This window comes from Oncorhynchus mykiss, chromosome 10 (assembly GCF_057628025.1).
Source record: "Oncorhynchus mykiss isolate SJ-2025 chromosome 10, ASM5762802v1, whole genome shotgun sequence".
NCBI lineage: Eukaryota > Metazoa > Chordata > Actinopteri > Salmoniformes > Salmonidae > Oncorhynchus > Oncorhynchus mykiss.
The window spans coordinates 14,935,595-14,953,343 of NC_143031.1; the positions used below are offsets into that span (position 1 = coordinate 14,935,595).

General features: G+C 41.3%; 1 protein-coding gene and 1 long non-coding RNA gene across 2 annotated transcripts in view; one reads left to right on the plus strand and one right to left on the minus strand.

Moving 5' to 3' along the window:
- LOC149979942 (uncharacterized) overlaps nt 1-17,749 on the plus strand; it is a 391,469-nt gene that overhangs the window by 264,307 nt on the left and 109,413 nt on the right. The window lies entirely within an intron of this gene.
- The window catches only part of LOC110533380 (follistatin-related protein 4), a 250,493-nt gene that overhangs the window by 201,754 nt on the left and 30,990 nt on the right, over nt 1-17,749 (minus strand). The window contains exon 3 of the mRNA XM_036989741.2: nt 14,613-14,646. Within this exon, the coding sequence (XP_036845636.2) occupies nt 14,613-14,646 (34 nt within the window). The remainder of the gene's footprint in view (nt 1-14,612; nt 14,647-17,749) is intronic.

Below are 17,749 nucleotides of genomic sequence, written 5' to 3' on the forward strand. Positions count from 1 at the left end.
TTTTGATGTCTTCACTACTGTTCTACAATGTAGAAAATAGTAAAAATAAAGAAAAACCCTTGAATGAGTAGGCGTGTCCACATTTTTAGACTGCTACTGTATATAAACTCAGCAAAAAAAGAACGTCCCTTTTTCAGGACCCTGTCTTTAAAAGATCATTCGTAAAGATCCAAATAACTTCACAGATCTTCATTGTAAAGGGTTTAAACACTCTTTTCCATGCTTGTTCAATGAACCATAAACAAATAATGAACATACACCTGTGGAACGGTCGTTAAGACACTAATAGCTTACAGACGGTAAGCAATTAAGGTGACAGTTATAAAAACTTAGGACACTAAAGAGGCCTTTCTACTGACTCTGAAAAACACCAAAAGAAAGATGCCTAGGGTGCCTGCTCATCTGCGTGAACGTGCCTTAGGCATGCTGCAAGGAGGCATGAGGACTGCAGATGTGGCCAGGGCAAAAAATTGCAATGTACTGTGAGACGCCAAAGACAGTGCTGCAGGGAGACAGGACGGACAGCTGATCGTACTCGCAGTGGCAGACCACGTGTAACAACACCTGCACAGGATCGGTACATCTGAACATCACACCTGCAGGACAGGTACAGGATGGTAACAACAACTGCCCGAGTTACACCAGGAACGCACAATCCCTCCATCAGTGCTCAGACTGTCAACTATAGGCTGAGAGAGGCTGGTCTGAGGGCTGTTGTAACGCAGAACCAGCAACAACGTTGCCTATGGGCACAACCCCACCGTTGCTGGACCAGACAGGACTGGCAAATGTGCTCTTCACTGACGAGTCGCGGTTGTCTCACCAGGGATGTTTGTCAGATTCGCGTTTATCGTCGAAGGAATGAGTGTTACACCGAGGCCTGTCCTCTGGAGCGGGATCGATTTGGAGGTGGAGGGTCCGTCATGGTCTGGGGAAGTTTGTCACAGCATCATCGGACTAAGCTTGTTGTCGTTGCAGGCAATCTCAACGCTGTGCGATACAGGGAAGACATCCTCCTCCATTATGTGGTACCCTTCCTGCAGGCTCATCCTGACATGACCCTCCAAGCATGGCAATGCCACCAGCCATACTGCTTGTTCTGTGTGTGATTTCCTGCAAGACAGGAATGTCAGTGTTCTGCCCCGACCAGCAAAGAGCCCAGCTGCATTGACTTACTTTTGACCACCCCCCTTTGTTCAGGGACACATTATTCAATTTCTGTTAGTCACATGTCTGTGGAACTTGTTCAGTTTGTCTCAGTTGTTGAATCTTGTTATGTTCATACAAATATTTACACATGTTAAGTTTGCTGAAAATAAACGCAGTTGAATGTGAGAGGACATTTGTTTTTTTGCTGAGTTTATATATGTGTGTGTTTATTATTTATATATATACAGTTGAAGTCGGATGTTTACATACACCTTAGCCAAATACATTAAAACTCAGTTTTTCACAATTCCTGACACTTAATCCAAGTAAAAAATTCCCTGCCTTAGGTCAGTTAGGATCACCACTTTATTTTAAGAATGTAAAATGTTAGAATAATAGGAGAGTGTGATTTATTTCAGCTTTTATTTCTTTCATCACAATCCCAGTGGGTCAGAAGTTTACATACACTCAATTAGTATTTGGTAGCTTGCCTTTAAATTGTTTAACTTGGGTCAAACGTTTCAGGTAGCCTTCCACAAGCTTCCCACAATAAGTTGGGTGAATTTTGGCCCATTCCTCCTGACAGAGCTGGTGTAACTGAGTCAGGTTTGTAGGTATCCTTGCTCGCACACGCTTTTTCAGTTCTGCCCACAAATTTTCTTTAGGATTGAGGTCAGGGCTTTGTGATGGCCACTCCAATACCTTGACTTCGTTGTCCTTAAGCCATTTTGCCCAACTTTGGAAGTATGCTTGGGGTCATTGTCCATTTGGAAGACCCATTTGTGACCAAGCTTTAACTTCTTGACTGATGTCTTGAGATGTTCCTCCAATATATATACACATAATTTTTCCTGCCTCATAATGCCATCTATTTTGTGAAGTGCACCAGTCCCTCCTGCAGCAAAGCAACCCCACAACATGACGCTGCCACCCCCATGCTTCATGGTTGGGATGGTGTTCTTCTGCTTGCAAGCATCCTCCTTTTTCCTCCAAACATAATGATGGTCAGTATGGCCAAACAGTTCTATTTTTGTTTCATCAGACCAGAGGACATTTCTCCAAAAAGTATGATCTTTGTCCCCGTGTGCATTTGCAAACCGTAGTCTGGCTTTTTTATGGCGGTTTTGGAGCAGTGGCTTCTACCTTGCTGAGCGTCCTTTCCAGGTTATGTCGATATAGGACTCGTTTTACTGTGGATATAGATACTTTTGTAACTGTTTCCTCCAGCATCTTCACAAGGTCCTTTGCTGTTGTTCTGGGATTGATTTGCACTTTTCGCAACAAAGTACATTCATCTGTGGAGGTCTACAATTTTTTTTCTGAGGTCTTGGCTGATTTCTTTGGATTTTCCCATGATGTCAAGCAAAGAGGCACTGAGTTTGAAGGTAGGCCTTGAAATACATCCACAGGTACACCTCCAATTGACTTAAATGGTGTCAATTAGCCTATCATAGTCTTCTAAAGCCATGACATCAATTTCTGGAATTTTTTAAGCTGTTTAAAGGCACAGTCAACTTCTGACCCAATGGAATTGTGATACAGTGTAATAATCTGTCTGTAAACAATTATTGGAAAAATTACTTGTCATGCACAAGGTAGATGTCCTAACCGACTTGCCGAAACCATAGTTTGTTAACAAGAAATGTGTGGAGTGGTTGAAAAACAAGTTTTAATGACTCCAACCTAAGTGTATGTAAACTTCCGACTTCAACTGTAATAATGTAAAAAAAAATGTTATAAAACCTGGTTCAGGTTTGCCAAGAAGTCACTAGATGGGCAATAGTGGTTGTAGTAGTTACTTCCAGGAGGGAGATAGGGAAGGTGCACCTTCTTGGGATGGAGGGAGAGTGAGGGGGACAGCTCTGGGGTGGGGTTGGTGGTACAACCCTGGTAAGGAGAAAGGGAGGGAGGGATGGGGTGGTACAACCCTTGGATGGAAGCAGTTGGGGGAGGTCTCATTATCTTAAGATGTTTCTTTTTCTTTCCCTATCCCAGCATAGAGAGGGTTAAGGGAACATTCTCTTTTTTGTATGCATAGCTGAATACTATACATACTGTTGTATTTACAGTGTATGTGGACACCCCTTCAAATGAGTGGATTGGGCTATTTCAGCCATACCCATTCCTGACAGGTGTATAAAATTGAGCACACAGCCATGAAATATCCATAGACAAACATTGACAGTAGAATGGCCTTACTGAAGAGCTCAGTGACTTTCCTACAAGTCAGTTTGTCAAATTGCTGCCCTGCTAGAGCTGCCCTGGTCAACTGTAAGTGCCGTTATTGTGAAGTGAAAACGTCTAGGAGCAGGCCACAAGCTTAGAGAACGGGACTGTCCTCGGTTACAAAACTCACTACCAAGTTCCAAACTGCCTCTGCAACCTACTTCAGCACAATAACTGTTCGTCGGGAGCTTCATGAAATGGGTTTCCATGGCCGAGCAGTCGCACACAAGCCTAAGATCACTATGCACAATGCCAAGCGTCGGCTGGAGTGGTGTAAAGCTCACCACCATTAGACTCTGGAGCAGCGGAAACATGTTCTCTGGCGTGATGAATCAAGCTTCACCATCTCGCAGTCCGACGGACAAATCTGAGTATGGCTGATGCCAGGAGAACGCTACCTGCCTGAATGTATAGTGCCAACTGTCAAGTTTGGTGGAGGATGAATCATGGTCTAGGGCTGTTTTTCATGGTTCTGGCTTGGCCCCTTAGTTCCAGTGAAGGGAAATCTTAACGCTACAGCATACAATGACATTCTAGCTAATTCTGTGCTTCCAACTTTGTGGCAACAGTTTGGGGAGGAACCTTTCCTGTTTCAACATGACAATGCCCCCTTGCACAAAGCAAGGTCCATACAGAAATGGTTTGTCAAGATCGGTGTGGAAGAACTTGACTGCACAGAGCACTGACCTCAACCCCATTGAACACCTTTGGGATGAATTGGAACGCCGACTGCGAGCCAGGCCTAATTGCCCAATATCAGTGCCCTAATGCTCTTGTGGCTGAATGAAGCAAGTCGCCGCAGCAATGCGCCAACATGTACATCTTATACACAAAGATAAATAACATACATTTTTCTGAACTCATCCAATCAGATAGTTAGATTGATGTTTTTTCCAGGTTTAAATGGTTTAGGTATTGTGCTTTACCACAGTTCCTAACCCTGGTAGTCATTCTACATGCATTTTGTGGGTGAATAAAGATTCCAGCTATTGGCTATCCTAAGTCTGTCTGGATTCCAAAAGGAATTACATATCACCTGGCTAGCCAGCATAATGGCCTGTAATTTGTAAACCAGGATTTTCCTAACACCACTGTGTTCGGTTAAACTAGGCCATCAAGTAAGGCCTTTTGATATATGTAATGTATTGTCATAAAATACATTTTGAATGATAGCATTTGCTTAGGTACTAATTTGGTGAAAGACACAGGCATTTAAAAGGAAAGAATTCAACAACCATGTCTCTGACATTAGAAAATACAGTCATGGGTGGTAACTACAAAGAAAAGGCAGCATGGGAAATATGCCAAAATGTAACATTGTAACCAGAGTACACTCTGTAGAGTGGAACCATATGTTATCTGAGGTATTGTTAAAATTAACTCTGTGTTGGTTTAACACTGCAAAATGTACCATGTGTACTAGTGGTCATACTGCAAATTAACTTGCAGCCTTGAAACAATTCCTTATAGTGGTGGTGGATAAAACCAAAATGAATATAGAACTGTTGTTTCCGATCAAAGAAAATGTTGTAATTAATGTTGTTGTATTGTAGTGGAAGTAATGACAACGAACCCTATTTCACGGGTTCAATTAAGAAAAAAGGTTCTAATAGGAAACGGACTGGGGTGACAAAATCCTTCAACAATGGCCAAAAACCTATAGGATCCAATAGGACAAATGTAGTCCAATCGGCTTCTGATAGAGGTGACACAAAATCCTATAGGCACCATCATCCCAGTGCCCAAGAAAAACAAGATGACATGCCCAAATGATTATCGCCCTGTCGCGCTAACCTCAGTCATCATGAAGTGCTTGGAGAAACTGGTCATGGCCCACATCAATGCCATCATGCCAGGCACACTGGACCCACTCCAATTTACCTAGTGCTCCAACAAATCTATGGAAGATGCCATTTCCATTGCTATTCACATCTGTACAAGAGGAACCCCTATGTGAGAACTCTGTTCAGGATTGGCATCAACACCTCCTCCACACTCTCTTAACACTGGTGTCCCCCAGGGGTGTGTCCTCAGTCCTAGGGTCCCAGATTTGAAACCGGTTACTGAGATTTACTGGTATTTACCCCCCAAAACCACTCCCTTTTCCAGGGATAAATAACTGTGAAAAAACAGTAAATTATAATAAATGATTTATATGAAGGATATGGCGTTAAATGGAACTGTTAAATTATATGCAATGTCTAAATCATCAGGCTCAGGGTGGGGACAGACAGCCCATCTCAGTATGGAGCACAGTTCACAATGCATATACAGTAGACCTATCATCTCATCATGGTAACCTTTTTTTCTTGTGACAGGTAGGGCTTCATTTGCTGCAGCATACTCTGTGATACAGTAATATAAAGACCGAATGGATGTCTAATTTACCCATCTGGCTTATAGGGGTCACCTAATTTTTTAATTGTAAAGATTTTTGTAAAAAAATATTATAACTTCAGAGTTTTAAAACAGCCTATCACTCGAATAGCGTTGCTTTAAAAACAGTGCATGCACGAGCACTCTCTCGCAGTCTTTCTCTCTCCATCAACTCCATTCAAATTGCATCCAAAATAAATAATCCTGTTCTAGGTTAATATATAGTCCTATATATAAATGTCCTAGCCTACCTCTTTCAGGTAATAAATTCAATGCCATTTTAGCCGTATATTTTGATAGTTAATGATGAGTTATGCATAATAAGCTTCTAACCTATAGCCTCTGTCTTTTATAGCCTCAAGCACGTGTGCTCCGTTGGTGTCTCTTCTTTAAAAAAATGTTGCTTAGCTCTTGGAGTCACATGCAGGAAAAGCTAGACTAGAGTAGCTAGCTGGACATTACTTTTTTTTTGCCTTTCTTATACCAATAGACTATTCGACGAGGGATTGAATTTCTTTTTTGCTGAATGTTAAATACAGTAGCCAATAGAACACAGCTATTTTGAAAAAAGTGAAAGCCGTCTGCATCTAATTCTAAATTATTCAAGGATGTCATTAGAAAGATGAAGATGATAACAACGAAACGTATTTAATTAAACCGTTGAAAGAGAGGAAGGAATTAAGCAACAATGCGTTAGCCTACTAAGTACACGAATAGGTACTATTATATTTCACAATTAAAATCAAATTCGCTGGCCTATACTTGCAACTTTGTAGGCTGCATGTGTTGAAGAAATGTCGGCAGCATCGAGACAACTAAACTGCTTGGAGTAACCCTAGATTGTAAACTGTCATGGTCAAAACATATTGATGCAGTAGTAGCTGAGATGCGGAGAAGTCTGTCTATAATAAAGCGATGCTCTGCCTTAACAACATTAACAACACTACCAACAAGGCAGGTCCTACAGGCCTAGTTTTGTCACACCTTGACTACTGTTCAGTCGTGTGGTCAGGTGCCACAAAAAAGGATTCAGTAAAATTCCAATTGTCTCAGAACAGGGCAGCACAGCTGGCCCTTGGATGTACACAGAGAGCTAATATTAATAATGTGCATGTCAATCTCCTGGCTCAAAGTGGAGGAGAGATTGACTTCATCACTACTTTTCTTTATGAGAGGTATTGGCGTGTTGAATGCACCAAGCTGTCTAAACTACTGGCACCCAGTTCGGACACCCATGCATATGCCACGAGGTCTCTTCACAGTCCCCAAGTACAGAACAGACTATGGGAGGCACTGCTGAATACAGTACTTGAACTGGACTGACAACCTGCTCTGATTCTCCTCACCTTAGCACACATGCACTCACTCATGCACACACCCCCCACACACATATGCACAGATATAGATTCATGCTACACACACATCACAACTGTTGCTACCAGATTCTTATTATACTTCAAGTTATACACTTTCCCCCATCCCCAATACACGTGTAAATATTGGACTATAAATTGTGTCTTCCTGTATTATAATAAATGTTAACATGTTTATTCTATTCTTCTGTCATTTACTTTATGTTCATATTCTCATATTTTATTGTTTCTTATTGTTGTTGCATTTTTGAGAAGGAACCTGCAAGTCAGCATTTCATTAGACGATGTATAACATTTGTATGTCGTACATATGACTAATGAAAAGTTTAGCTTGATTTTGTGACTAGGGTCCCTCGTTCATCGAAATAAACAACTTTCATTTACAAATTTTAACTAGCGCCATGCTGCTGTTTTGTTGCCAGCTAGTCAGCATAATCTAGCTATCTGGGAAGGGGTTCATCAGGACGACTGACTGAATCTAATCCATTTGTCTCTACTCAGCTCTCAGCTGCTTGACATACGTCATCAATTTGGGCACCAGGCGTGTCCGCTATAGCCTTTCCCAGGTCAGAATTGTTAAATACATACTTTTTTTCGCTGCTGATTTGAATGTCATTGAGAAAACATAAAGTTGTCCATTTTTTTTCTCGCAAACATCCTTTCTGAATTTAAAAGTAATCCTAGAAGGAATCATCTAGTTTTTCAAAAGTATATGTAATCTGATTACAATGTTTTTGCTGGGAACATAACAGATTACAGTTAGTCTTTTCATTACATGTAATCCTTTACTCCTCAACCCTGTGGACCTGTGTAATAATGAGACTATATAACATGAGACCCTGGCTAAACTATAGTTATTTTCATTCTTATTATAGTAAACACTGCAGAGTTACAAGCACTGATGGGCCACAAGCAGAGCAGTACTACTCTGTTGAATGCTGCTGTGTTGTTCTGTAAGTAGACGGAAATAAGTAGACAGATTCCTGGTAAACCATCTGCTGATGAAGGGAGAACCTGAGAACGTCCTTACATTCACTCAGCATGCTTCAATAGTTCGCTTCTAGAACACATAATTAATCATCTCTGTACTGTATGCTCTCTGTTAGCCCACACAGGCTTTCAAAACAAACAGGGTGCGTGTCCCAAATGGCACCCTATTCCCTATATAGGGCACTACTTTTGATCAGAGCCATATGGTCCTTGGTCAAAAGTAGTGCATTATATAGGGAATGGGATGCTATTTGGGACATAACCAGCAAAACAATCTTCTTCATTAGTTATTGTTGCTGCTAGTGCTGCGGGTGTTGTCTCTCCCTGCTACCTACCTAAGCCAGCTTCTTTGTCGAGTTATAAATAATTCAGTGTTTTAATTCCAAAGACACTCGCATATACTCTCAAGAGGAGCCACCCACCTACTGGTATAGGTTCTATAGCTTGTTATTACAGGTGTAGGATCTTAATTTGAGCCAGTTTTATACAGCAGGAAAGTAATCCTGCAGCAACAGGAAATGTGAATTATTATGTGGGTTATAATTAATGGACATTTTTGTCTGAGTTTTCGTAATTAAGTCTGACATTTCCAAGTGGAAATAACAAACTTCAGAAGCCTTTTAAAACCTGAAATACACGTTACAAGTTTTACATTTGCTGCATTGCAGGAAAGTACACCTGCAACAGGGTGATCAAATTCAGATCCTACATCTGTCTTCCATACCAGGAGTCTTATCGGCCAAAGACTCTGCAAACAGTAAATGTATGGACACTATAGAGCTATAGAGCTTGGGACTATCTACATTTTTGTAAAAATGTTGTTATTGTCATAGGCTTATTCTGTTCAATGTTCTCTACCTATATAGTACTCTAAATAACCCAATTCATGTTGAATTGTAAGTTCAAAGGAATACAATAAAAAATTGCTGACACTATTCAAACCAATGGGGGTTCTGAACGTTAAAGACAATTATCTCAGAATCATCTTTTTGCAGATAGAACCTTATAGTCCCAAGCTCTTGACTAGACAAATGATGTACCATAGCAAGGATTCAACACAACAATGGTGTTATTTTATGTTATGTTGTTATTTTAGGACGAATCTCAGTAGAATATAGGCATAGTTTGTCAGACCGTCTGTCAAATGCACCAGGGTGCTTTTATGCTACGGCTTGTCTTGAACACAAATGGATAGGATATAGCTAAAGAGCTTCAGAGAAGCACAAATTGTGTATTGAATTTTTGAAAAGCACACCTTCAAAGAGTGAATTCTGGCAGGCCCGTGTCCTCCCAGACTGCCAAAATTAGGACACTGGTAATTGCTTGCCATATTTAGAAAAATTATGTAAGAAATACAAATACCATATTATTAACTCATTTTCACCTCGCATGAGCACGATTCAGTGGTTTTGAGTTTGTGATGCTCACTCACTAAGCCTTAAGCGATCAGCCTGAGGCTGGTCTGTCTGTCCCCTATGAACAAAATGACCTACTCCGTGTGGAGTGTGAGTGCTAGGCAAAGTCACTCTCTTTGTCTTTGCAAAGTGTAATATATTTAAAGAAAAGAAAATCCTGCACACACTTTGCAAAGTGTAACATTCGCAAAGTCTTTGTCACACCTTTCATACACCTGCCTGCTCTGTCTAGAGCTGCAATCTACAGCTGGTGGCAAAGATTCCATCTGTACTTGAAGGTCTGGCATTTCCATATTTGTTACATATGGAGTTTGGAGTTTGACTTAAATAGATGCAGCAATCGCTCCAGCTAAACTATGCAACAACTTTCTCAGAAGGACATTTTGAGATATATTCCCTAGGAAACACAACTTGTAAATAAGATCAAAAGCAGCATCAGTCTCAGTCAAAACGTGAATGAACACATTCAGCAAAGAAAAACTCCTTTTTACTGTTTCAATAGCATTGTGTCTCTGATACTCAAAGAATATGCAGGCATTGTGCAGAGAATGTGTTTACTGAGTCATATAACCCAACTTGAAAGCATCTTATTAATATTTCCACTTCCCCTGAGGTATGCAAATATACTTTGTCCTTTGCAGAGTGACAAAGTGCTTCTGAGGACCTTGCTGCCCGAATGAGATCCCATCTCAATAACTTATTGTCAGAACTCCGTCAGGCAGAGAAGCAGGGAGAATAGGAGCACATCATAGGAATTCAAGGCAATCGTTTATTTTCCCACCTCATAAAGCCAGGCAATACAGTTCAAGATAAAGGTAAAAAAAAAAGTGTCTCTGCGGGGTAATGCCACCGTTCAGACTGAAAACGCTGTGTTCATGTCACCCAGGAGACGAGGCAGTGTTAGTCAATGCATATCTAATCATAACCTGGCTGTGTCTGAAATCTGTCTTGCCTACTACTTACTAAAATTACATACTGTGTACTAATCATACTACATACAATTTATTATGTACGGTTTAGTATAAATGCATGCAGTAAGCAGCAAATCAATTTACTAGACTCACCCATATTGAGAACGCGTCATCTAATTGCGTTGTTTCTCGCCATTTGTTCATTTTGCTCCAGCCCATCCTCTTATCTACTATAATTATTAGCTGATCAAACACAAAGTGGAAAGACGTTTCTCTGTCGCAATAGTGTGCAGCGAATTCTACGAAATGAAAGGTTGAAATAAGTATGACATCCTGGCATTTAAAGCATACTCGTCCTGTGTCGTCTATGAAAACCTCACAGATGTCTCAATTCACACAGGCTATTATCTTTATATTGACCATATTAATAAAATTACCTATATATTTCTATAATCACATTAACAATATAGAGAGAGAATTAACCAATCAACATGGAGATTGCATGATGATGCTGGTATTTTTATGATTTCAAAAGGTATAATGAAATATCTAGCAAACCTATAAACCCATCAATCCCATCAATCCCTGGTAGCACAATCGATATGCTGATAGAATTTAGGGAGTCTTGTTTTCAGATTAGCCTTGTTAAAATCCCCAGCTACAATGAATGCAGCCTCAGGATATGTGGTTTCCAGTTTACATAGAGTCAAATAAAGTTCGTTCAGGGCCATCGATGTGTCTGCTTGGGGGGAAATATATGCGGCTGTGATTATAATCGAAGTGAATTCCCTTGGTAGATAATGCGGTCAACATTTGATTGTGAGGAATTCTAAGTCAGGTGAACAGAAGGATTTGAGTTCCTGTATGTTGTTATGTTATGTTGTTATGATCACACCACGTCTCGTTAATCATAAGGCATACCCCCCCCGCCCCTCTTCTTTGGATGGCATATAAATGCCGGCCTTTGCGCTCAGAGTCCCATCTCTTCTGCCACACATGATCAAAATGGCTCTAATCTTACATTTGGCCTCACCTCTACGTAGTGGAACATTAATATAAATTATATCTTGTTTCAAAGCTCTTTTAGCTAACTGGCCAACAATTTCATTCCCTTCCACACCCGAATATGTTGGGGCCCAAAGGTGACAGAGCTAGAGCAGTGTTTGTCAGACCATGAGACATCCTGAAAATCGTTCTTCTCACAAAATTGCCTGAAGCGTCTGAACGCTTTGGCCTACAGATTATTATGACGCCTCTATGTTGGTTGTTCTGTTGTTTAGGCTCCCGGATACCCACAGGCCTCTCATGGAGACTGTTTAGTGCCTAAAACATGGGGTTAAATACATGTTTAAAAAATATATATATATATACATGTTTCCTGATCTTTATTTACTTAAAGGGGTCAAATAGAAAAAGGATCCTTGGTATGACCCCCCCCCTCCCCTGGCTTGGACAGAGCTTAGACTCTTAAGGGTTAAAATAACTTCTCTCTCTTTGTGTTGTTTTCCCCCTTTCCTCTTTGCAATCTTAGCATGTTTGGTGTTAATATCACCAGCTTAAAGTAACACTGCAACGTTCTTCCCAGTTCTCCCCAGTCAGAGTAAAGTGTTATTCAGAGTGACACTGCAAGGCTCTTCAAATCCCCAGAGAGTATGATATGCCCTCCTTAAGCCCTTCAACTGGATCTCAGGGCACGCTAAGTACAGAGCTTACGCTTTTGGCACAATTCAAATCAAAGTACGGAAGGGGAACTGTACCTACTCCTTGATTTGATTATAGGGACGCTGGGGTTTGGTCGTAATTCCTGAGCTCGATCAGAATGGACTGAGGAGGGACTAAGAAATAAGGACATTTATGGGGCAAATCACAACTCGGTGTAGCAGGAGTACTTCTGCAGCCATTTGGAGGACTTATTTATAAGTCTATAAGGTGGAGGCATTTTACAAAAGGCTATTATATTTAACAATTTTGATTAAGTTTCTGATGGCTGAGGGATTTCTGCCCTGTATTTTATGAACTCCACGCTAAGTAATCTTTATTGTTCTTCGACATAATGAAATCATATTTCTTCGAGATTTATCACATGGCTGGCTATCTGTTAGTGACTTAAAACTGTCAGAAGTGAAATGATCCTTAGCGACAGTTTTAATTATTAGAGATGACTCTTTGAGGTAGAGCCTGAGTGTCCGTATGTCTGGAGCGCTCTTAAATCTCAGAGTTTAATTGAAGGCCACAGAGAAAACGCATGTTATTTGCATGCAATGGCGCGCCCGGCCCCTGATGAATTTCCAACGCTCACTGAGAACTCCTACACAGTATAGAAAAACGGGAGCTGCAAATTAAGAGACGAAACAAGACATTTTGGAGCAATAACACTCTTCGCATTCCTTTCAAATTATTTTTATGTGTAAAGGCTTTGAAGAAATAATATATGTGGAATTTAAATGGTGATGGGTTATCTGGATCTGTGGTTTAATGATGAAGCTCTCCCACCTTGGTATCTGTGAGGATAGTCTCTTCGTCTATTCTCTTGTCCTTCCTTACTCTCCTCTCCTCTCCTGCCCCTACCTCTCCAGGCTTTCACAGTTTGTTAGAGTCACTCGGTCTGCATTGCCCTACCTAATTCCCACCCAATTACTGTCTAAATGAACCACAGGGCCGCTTAACTTGGTTTGACTTCCCATTGTTTAATTAATAAATTAGGCACTCAAGGCTAAATTAATCACCACTTATTCATAAGCTAAATTGACAATATTCAATTCTGCATATTACCTAAACATTCTGTTTCTGTTCTTTTTACAAACTGGCCTGCTTGTTGTGTGCTGCTAGCCGGTAAAATGTAATTTATTTATGACTTCTGTCTGAGCTGGCTCAAGACCGCCGTGCCATGTTTGCACCGCTGCAATTTTCACAGGTAACGTTGGCATCTCTCAAGAAAAACTAGGGCAATTTGATTAATGTCGTCGTCTCCAAGTGAGGATCACAGACACGACAATAAAAACAACGCAGAGAGAGTGAGAACGAGAAGAGGGAGGAGAGACCGAGGCAGCAGTTAGCCAAAGGGTGAGACAGACAGACACAGAATGAGAGAGAGAGAGAGAGAGAGAGAGAGGGAGAGAGAGAGAGAGAGAGAGAGAGAGAGAGAGAGAGAGAGATCGATCTGCAGTCATTCCCTTCCAAGGAGAATGAGGAATAAGGACAAGAAAGAGCACTTGCTTGTTTTTGGGGAGTTTAGCATACAAACAAACAGTGAATAATTAGTCCCAGGAGACGGATGGATCACCACACCATGTGAATAATTTCAACACATTCTAACACACTTGCTTTGTTCTTAAATGGCAAGGAAGAATGTTGTTACTCAGGATGTGTTGTCTCCTTACCTCCGGCCAATTGCCCTTTGCTCTAACACTCTAAGGTCAAGAACCCAGCCTGCATGCTCGAATGCACAAAAGAGGAGCTGTGAGGGCAACAACCAATAAATCAGCAACAAATACTGTACGAGAAACCACAGTTTGAATATTACATTCCAATGCGCAGTGAGATTGGCTGCACTACATAAAGCAGTGTGGAATAGAGATCCTTAAATTGAAAATATTAAGAGCATGACATTACTGAGACCTGGCACTACATCTTCCTGGAATATCCCAGTCAGTAATATAACTTCCACAACATCACTGCAGACGCAGAGGCCTGTAGCACCGAACACGTCTCAGCACAGATGTGATTACAGTAGGGTACAGTAGTGCCTCGACATCAATTGATGCAACACATTGAATCTCATAAGAATAGAATACCGGTACACATGCACGTGTGCATGTGCATGCACATTCACAAACATACACACACACACACATACCAAAAACAGGCAACGGCAATAATGATAGCTCACAAAACAGGAAGACATCATATTCTTTTAAAATACCATCTTGAACACAACAGAACATGAGGAAGTTACTACACAGTGTACCAAACGTGTATAAGCAGGTTTGATACTGTGTGTAAAACCTTGAAAAGAGACAGGTTTCTCTGAGTACTTTCACCAAAGAGGGCTTCTATAGAATGTACTATGAATGCTGTTCACATAACCCATGCCAACATGAAAGGTTTTTGTCATTGCATAACATACTGTATTTAAGTGATGCAGTTTGATTGATTACAGTAAGGCTACTTACATGGATCGGCCAACCCGTCAGCATGTCCACTCTTCTGCAAAGAGACAACACAAGGTGTTACTATTAGTCTCAGACAAAAGCTGTCTGTTCTTCTTATCACAATATTGGGCCACATGTAATGTGTGTTTTCCTCTTTGAGAAAAGACCAGTAGAAGTGAGAAAGGTTTCACACTGTTTCCAGAGTATATTCATTCATCCTTTTCGGAAAATGTCATTTGTCAAGACTACAAGATGGCAGATGTCATCTCTGTTTGCCTGGATATCTGTCAGGATGGTGTATATAGCTCAAGAAGCAAGAAGCACCATGCCTGTAAAGTTCATATTTATCCGCAGTGCAAAGACCACGTTGGGCTTCTCCGAGCAGATGTTCGGATTATGTACAGATGTGGGATCGTAATTTGATCACCCTGTTGCAGGATAACTTTTATATAATGCAGGAAATGTTAAACTTGAGGTTTAAAAAGGCTACTGAAGTTTGTGATTTCCACTTTGAAATTTAAGACTTGATTTTCTCTTACAAATGTTTTTTATTAATTATCATCCACAAAATTATTCACGTTTCCTGTTGCTGTATGATTGTTTTCCTGCTATAGCAAACTGGCACAAATTAAGATCCTACATCTATACATCCCCAACTCCCAGGCTAAGATATCTGCATAATTAAAGTGGCCAAACACAATAAGAGTAGGGGAATTGAAATAGATGGGAATCATTCTGAAGGGTCACAGTGAGGAAGCCTAAATGAATACTTGCTACCTACTATACCATTTGTACTGTACCATCAAACTAGCTTAACCTTAGTATCTAGAAAGACGGATATCTGGTTAGCATTTCATAAATAATGTCTCACTGCTTTTACCACCTGTGTGGAAATAGCTGGTCTCTGTTGCCAATACACAATACATTTGGCATACAGTCTGGAGCTTTTGTATAGTATGTAGGCAATACAGCATTCATTTTCTGTGAGTCCTCACACAGAGCATGAAACCAAAACAATGCCTCCTCTTACATCTCTACATGACAGCTGTTAATTGAAGCGATGTGACAACTAGCGTCCCTCACACTAAATCTGGCTTGTAATGAGCTTGACTGATAAAGCGTATGTGTCTGATAGCCTTCTTGGCAACCGCAGAGAGCCCTTGGACTTTGGAGACTTTCTGAAGAAACACCGCTGCCTTTCAACAGAATGTGCTTCCGTGTGATTACAGAGATTTGGGCCAGGTCAAACCCTCCTCTTTCATGCCATCTGCCTGTTTTAATTGCAGACGTGCGTCCTCATCATGGCAGAGCAAAGCGTTTGCACTGATCAGATGCCTTCCTTTCTATCATTTCAAGAGGGTCCTGTTTATTCAGTTGATTAGAGACTGTCACTGCGTTGTGAACCACTGAGAAAACACAGAGCAGACAAAGAGAGACAGAACACTGCTCTAGGCCTAGACTCAATCAGCTAGCTAATATCTGTGTGTTTTTCTGCCGTTTGGCTCCCATTTAAACTCCCTGACTAGATTAAATTGAACATCATACAGCATCCATGCACACATATTTTTGGGAGAGGCACAACTGTAACAGCAAGGTAACTCAGCCCAAGCTGTGTTGTAATGGATGCTGGTAGAATATATGCCTCTCGTATGCCTCTGTTCCTCTCCTATAAGGGTGCTGTGCAGCCACTCTCATTCAAACATCCATATGCTCGCTTTCATTTAAGCTTTCATTTAAGCCAACCTGTGCCAGCTCGGCTAGCTAGACTCAGCACACAGACGACTGTATACACAGAGCCATGCTGGCAGCCATTAGACTCTGATAAGGAAGAGCAGACTAGACAATATGAACCTTATTTGGATACCCACAATGTATGGAGATGAAATAGAGAAAAGCTGTCAATTGCCATGGGTATATTAGGTTAAATTCAAACAAAGCTAGCACACAAAGCTAAGAATGTGTCTGGTATGTTAATGTGAAATCAGTTCGGAAATGGGGAAAATCATTGATGTCAACTGACGGGCACACAACACACTAACAGTGCCTTTGGAAAGTATTCAGACCCCTTTATGTTACAGCCTTATTCTACAATGGATTACATCATTTTTTCTCATCAATCTACACACAATACCCCATAATGACAAAGCAAAAACAAATGTTTAGCAAATTAGTTTTACTCAGGACTTTGTTGAAGCACCTTTGGCAGCAAATACAGCCTTGCGTCTTCTTGGGTATGACGCTACAAGCTTGGCACACCTGTTTTTGGGGAGTTTCTCCCATTCCTCTCTGCAGATCCTCTCAAGCTCTGTGAGGTTGGATGGGGAAGGTCGCAGCACAGCTATTTTCAAGTCTCTCCATAGATGTTCGATCTGGTTCAAGTCCGGACTCTGGCTGGGATCCTCAAGGACATTCAGAGACTTGTCCCGAAGCCACTCCTGTGTTGTCTTGGCTGTGTGCTTAGGGTCATTTCCTATTGGAAGGATAACCTTCACTCCAGTCTGAGGTCGTGTGCACTCTGGAGCAGGTTTTCATCACAGATCTTTCTGTACTTTGCTCCGTTCATCTTTCCCTCAATCCTGACTAGTCTCCCAGTCCCTGCCGCTGATAAACATTCGCACAGCATGATGCTGCCACCACCATGCTTCACTGTAGAGATGGCAGGTTTCCTCCATAAGTGATGCTTGGCATTCAGGCCAAAGAGCTCAATCTAGGTTTCATCAGACCAGAGAATCTTGTTTCTCATGGTCTCACTCCTTTAGGTGCCTTTTGGCATACTTCAAGGAGCAGTCATGTGCCTTATACTGAGGAGTGGCTTCCATCTGGCCACTCTACTATAAAGACCTGATTGGTGAGGTGCAGCAGAGATGGTTGTCCTTCTGGAAGCTCCTCCCTTCTCCACAGAGGAACTCTGTAATTTTATCAGAGTGAAATCGGGTTCTTGGTCACCTCCCTGACTGAGGCCCTTCTGCCTCAATTGCTCAGTTTGGCTGGGCGGCCAGCTCTAGGAAGAGTCTTGGTGGTTCCAAACTTATTCCATTTAAGAATGATGGAGGCCACTGTGTTCTTGAGGACCTTCAATGCTGCCGACATTTTTTGTAACCCTTCCCCAGGTCTGTTCCTTGACACAATCCTTTCTCGGAGCTCTACGGACAATTCCT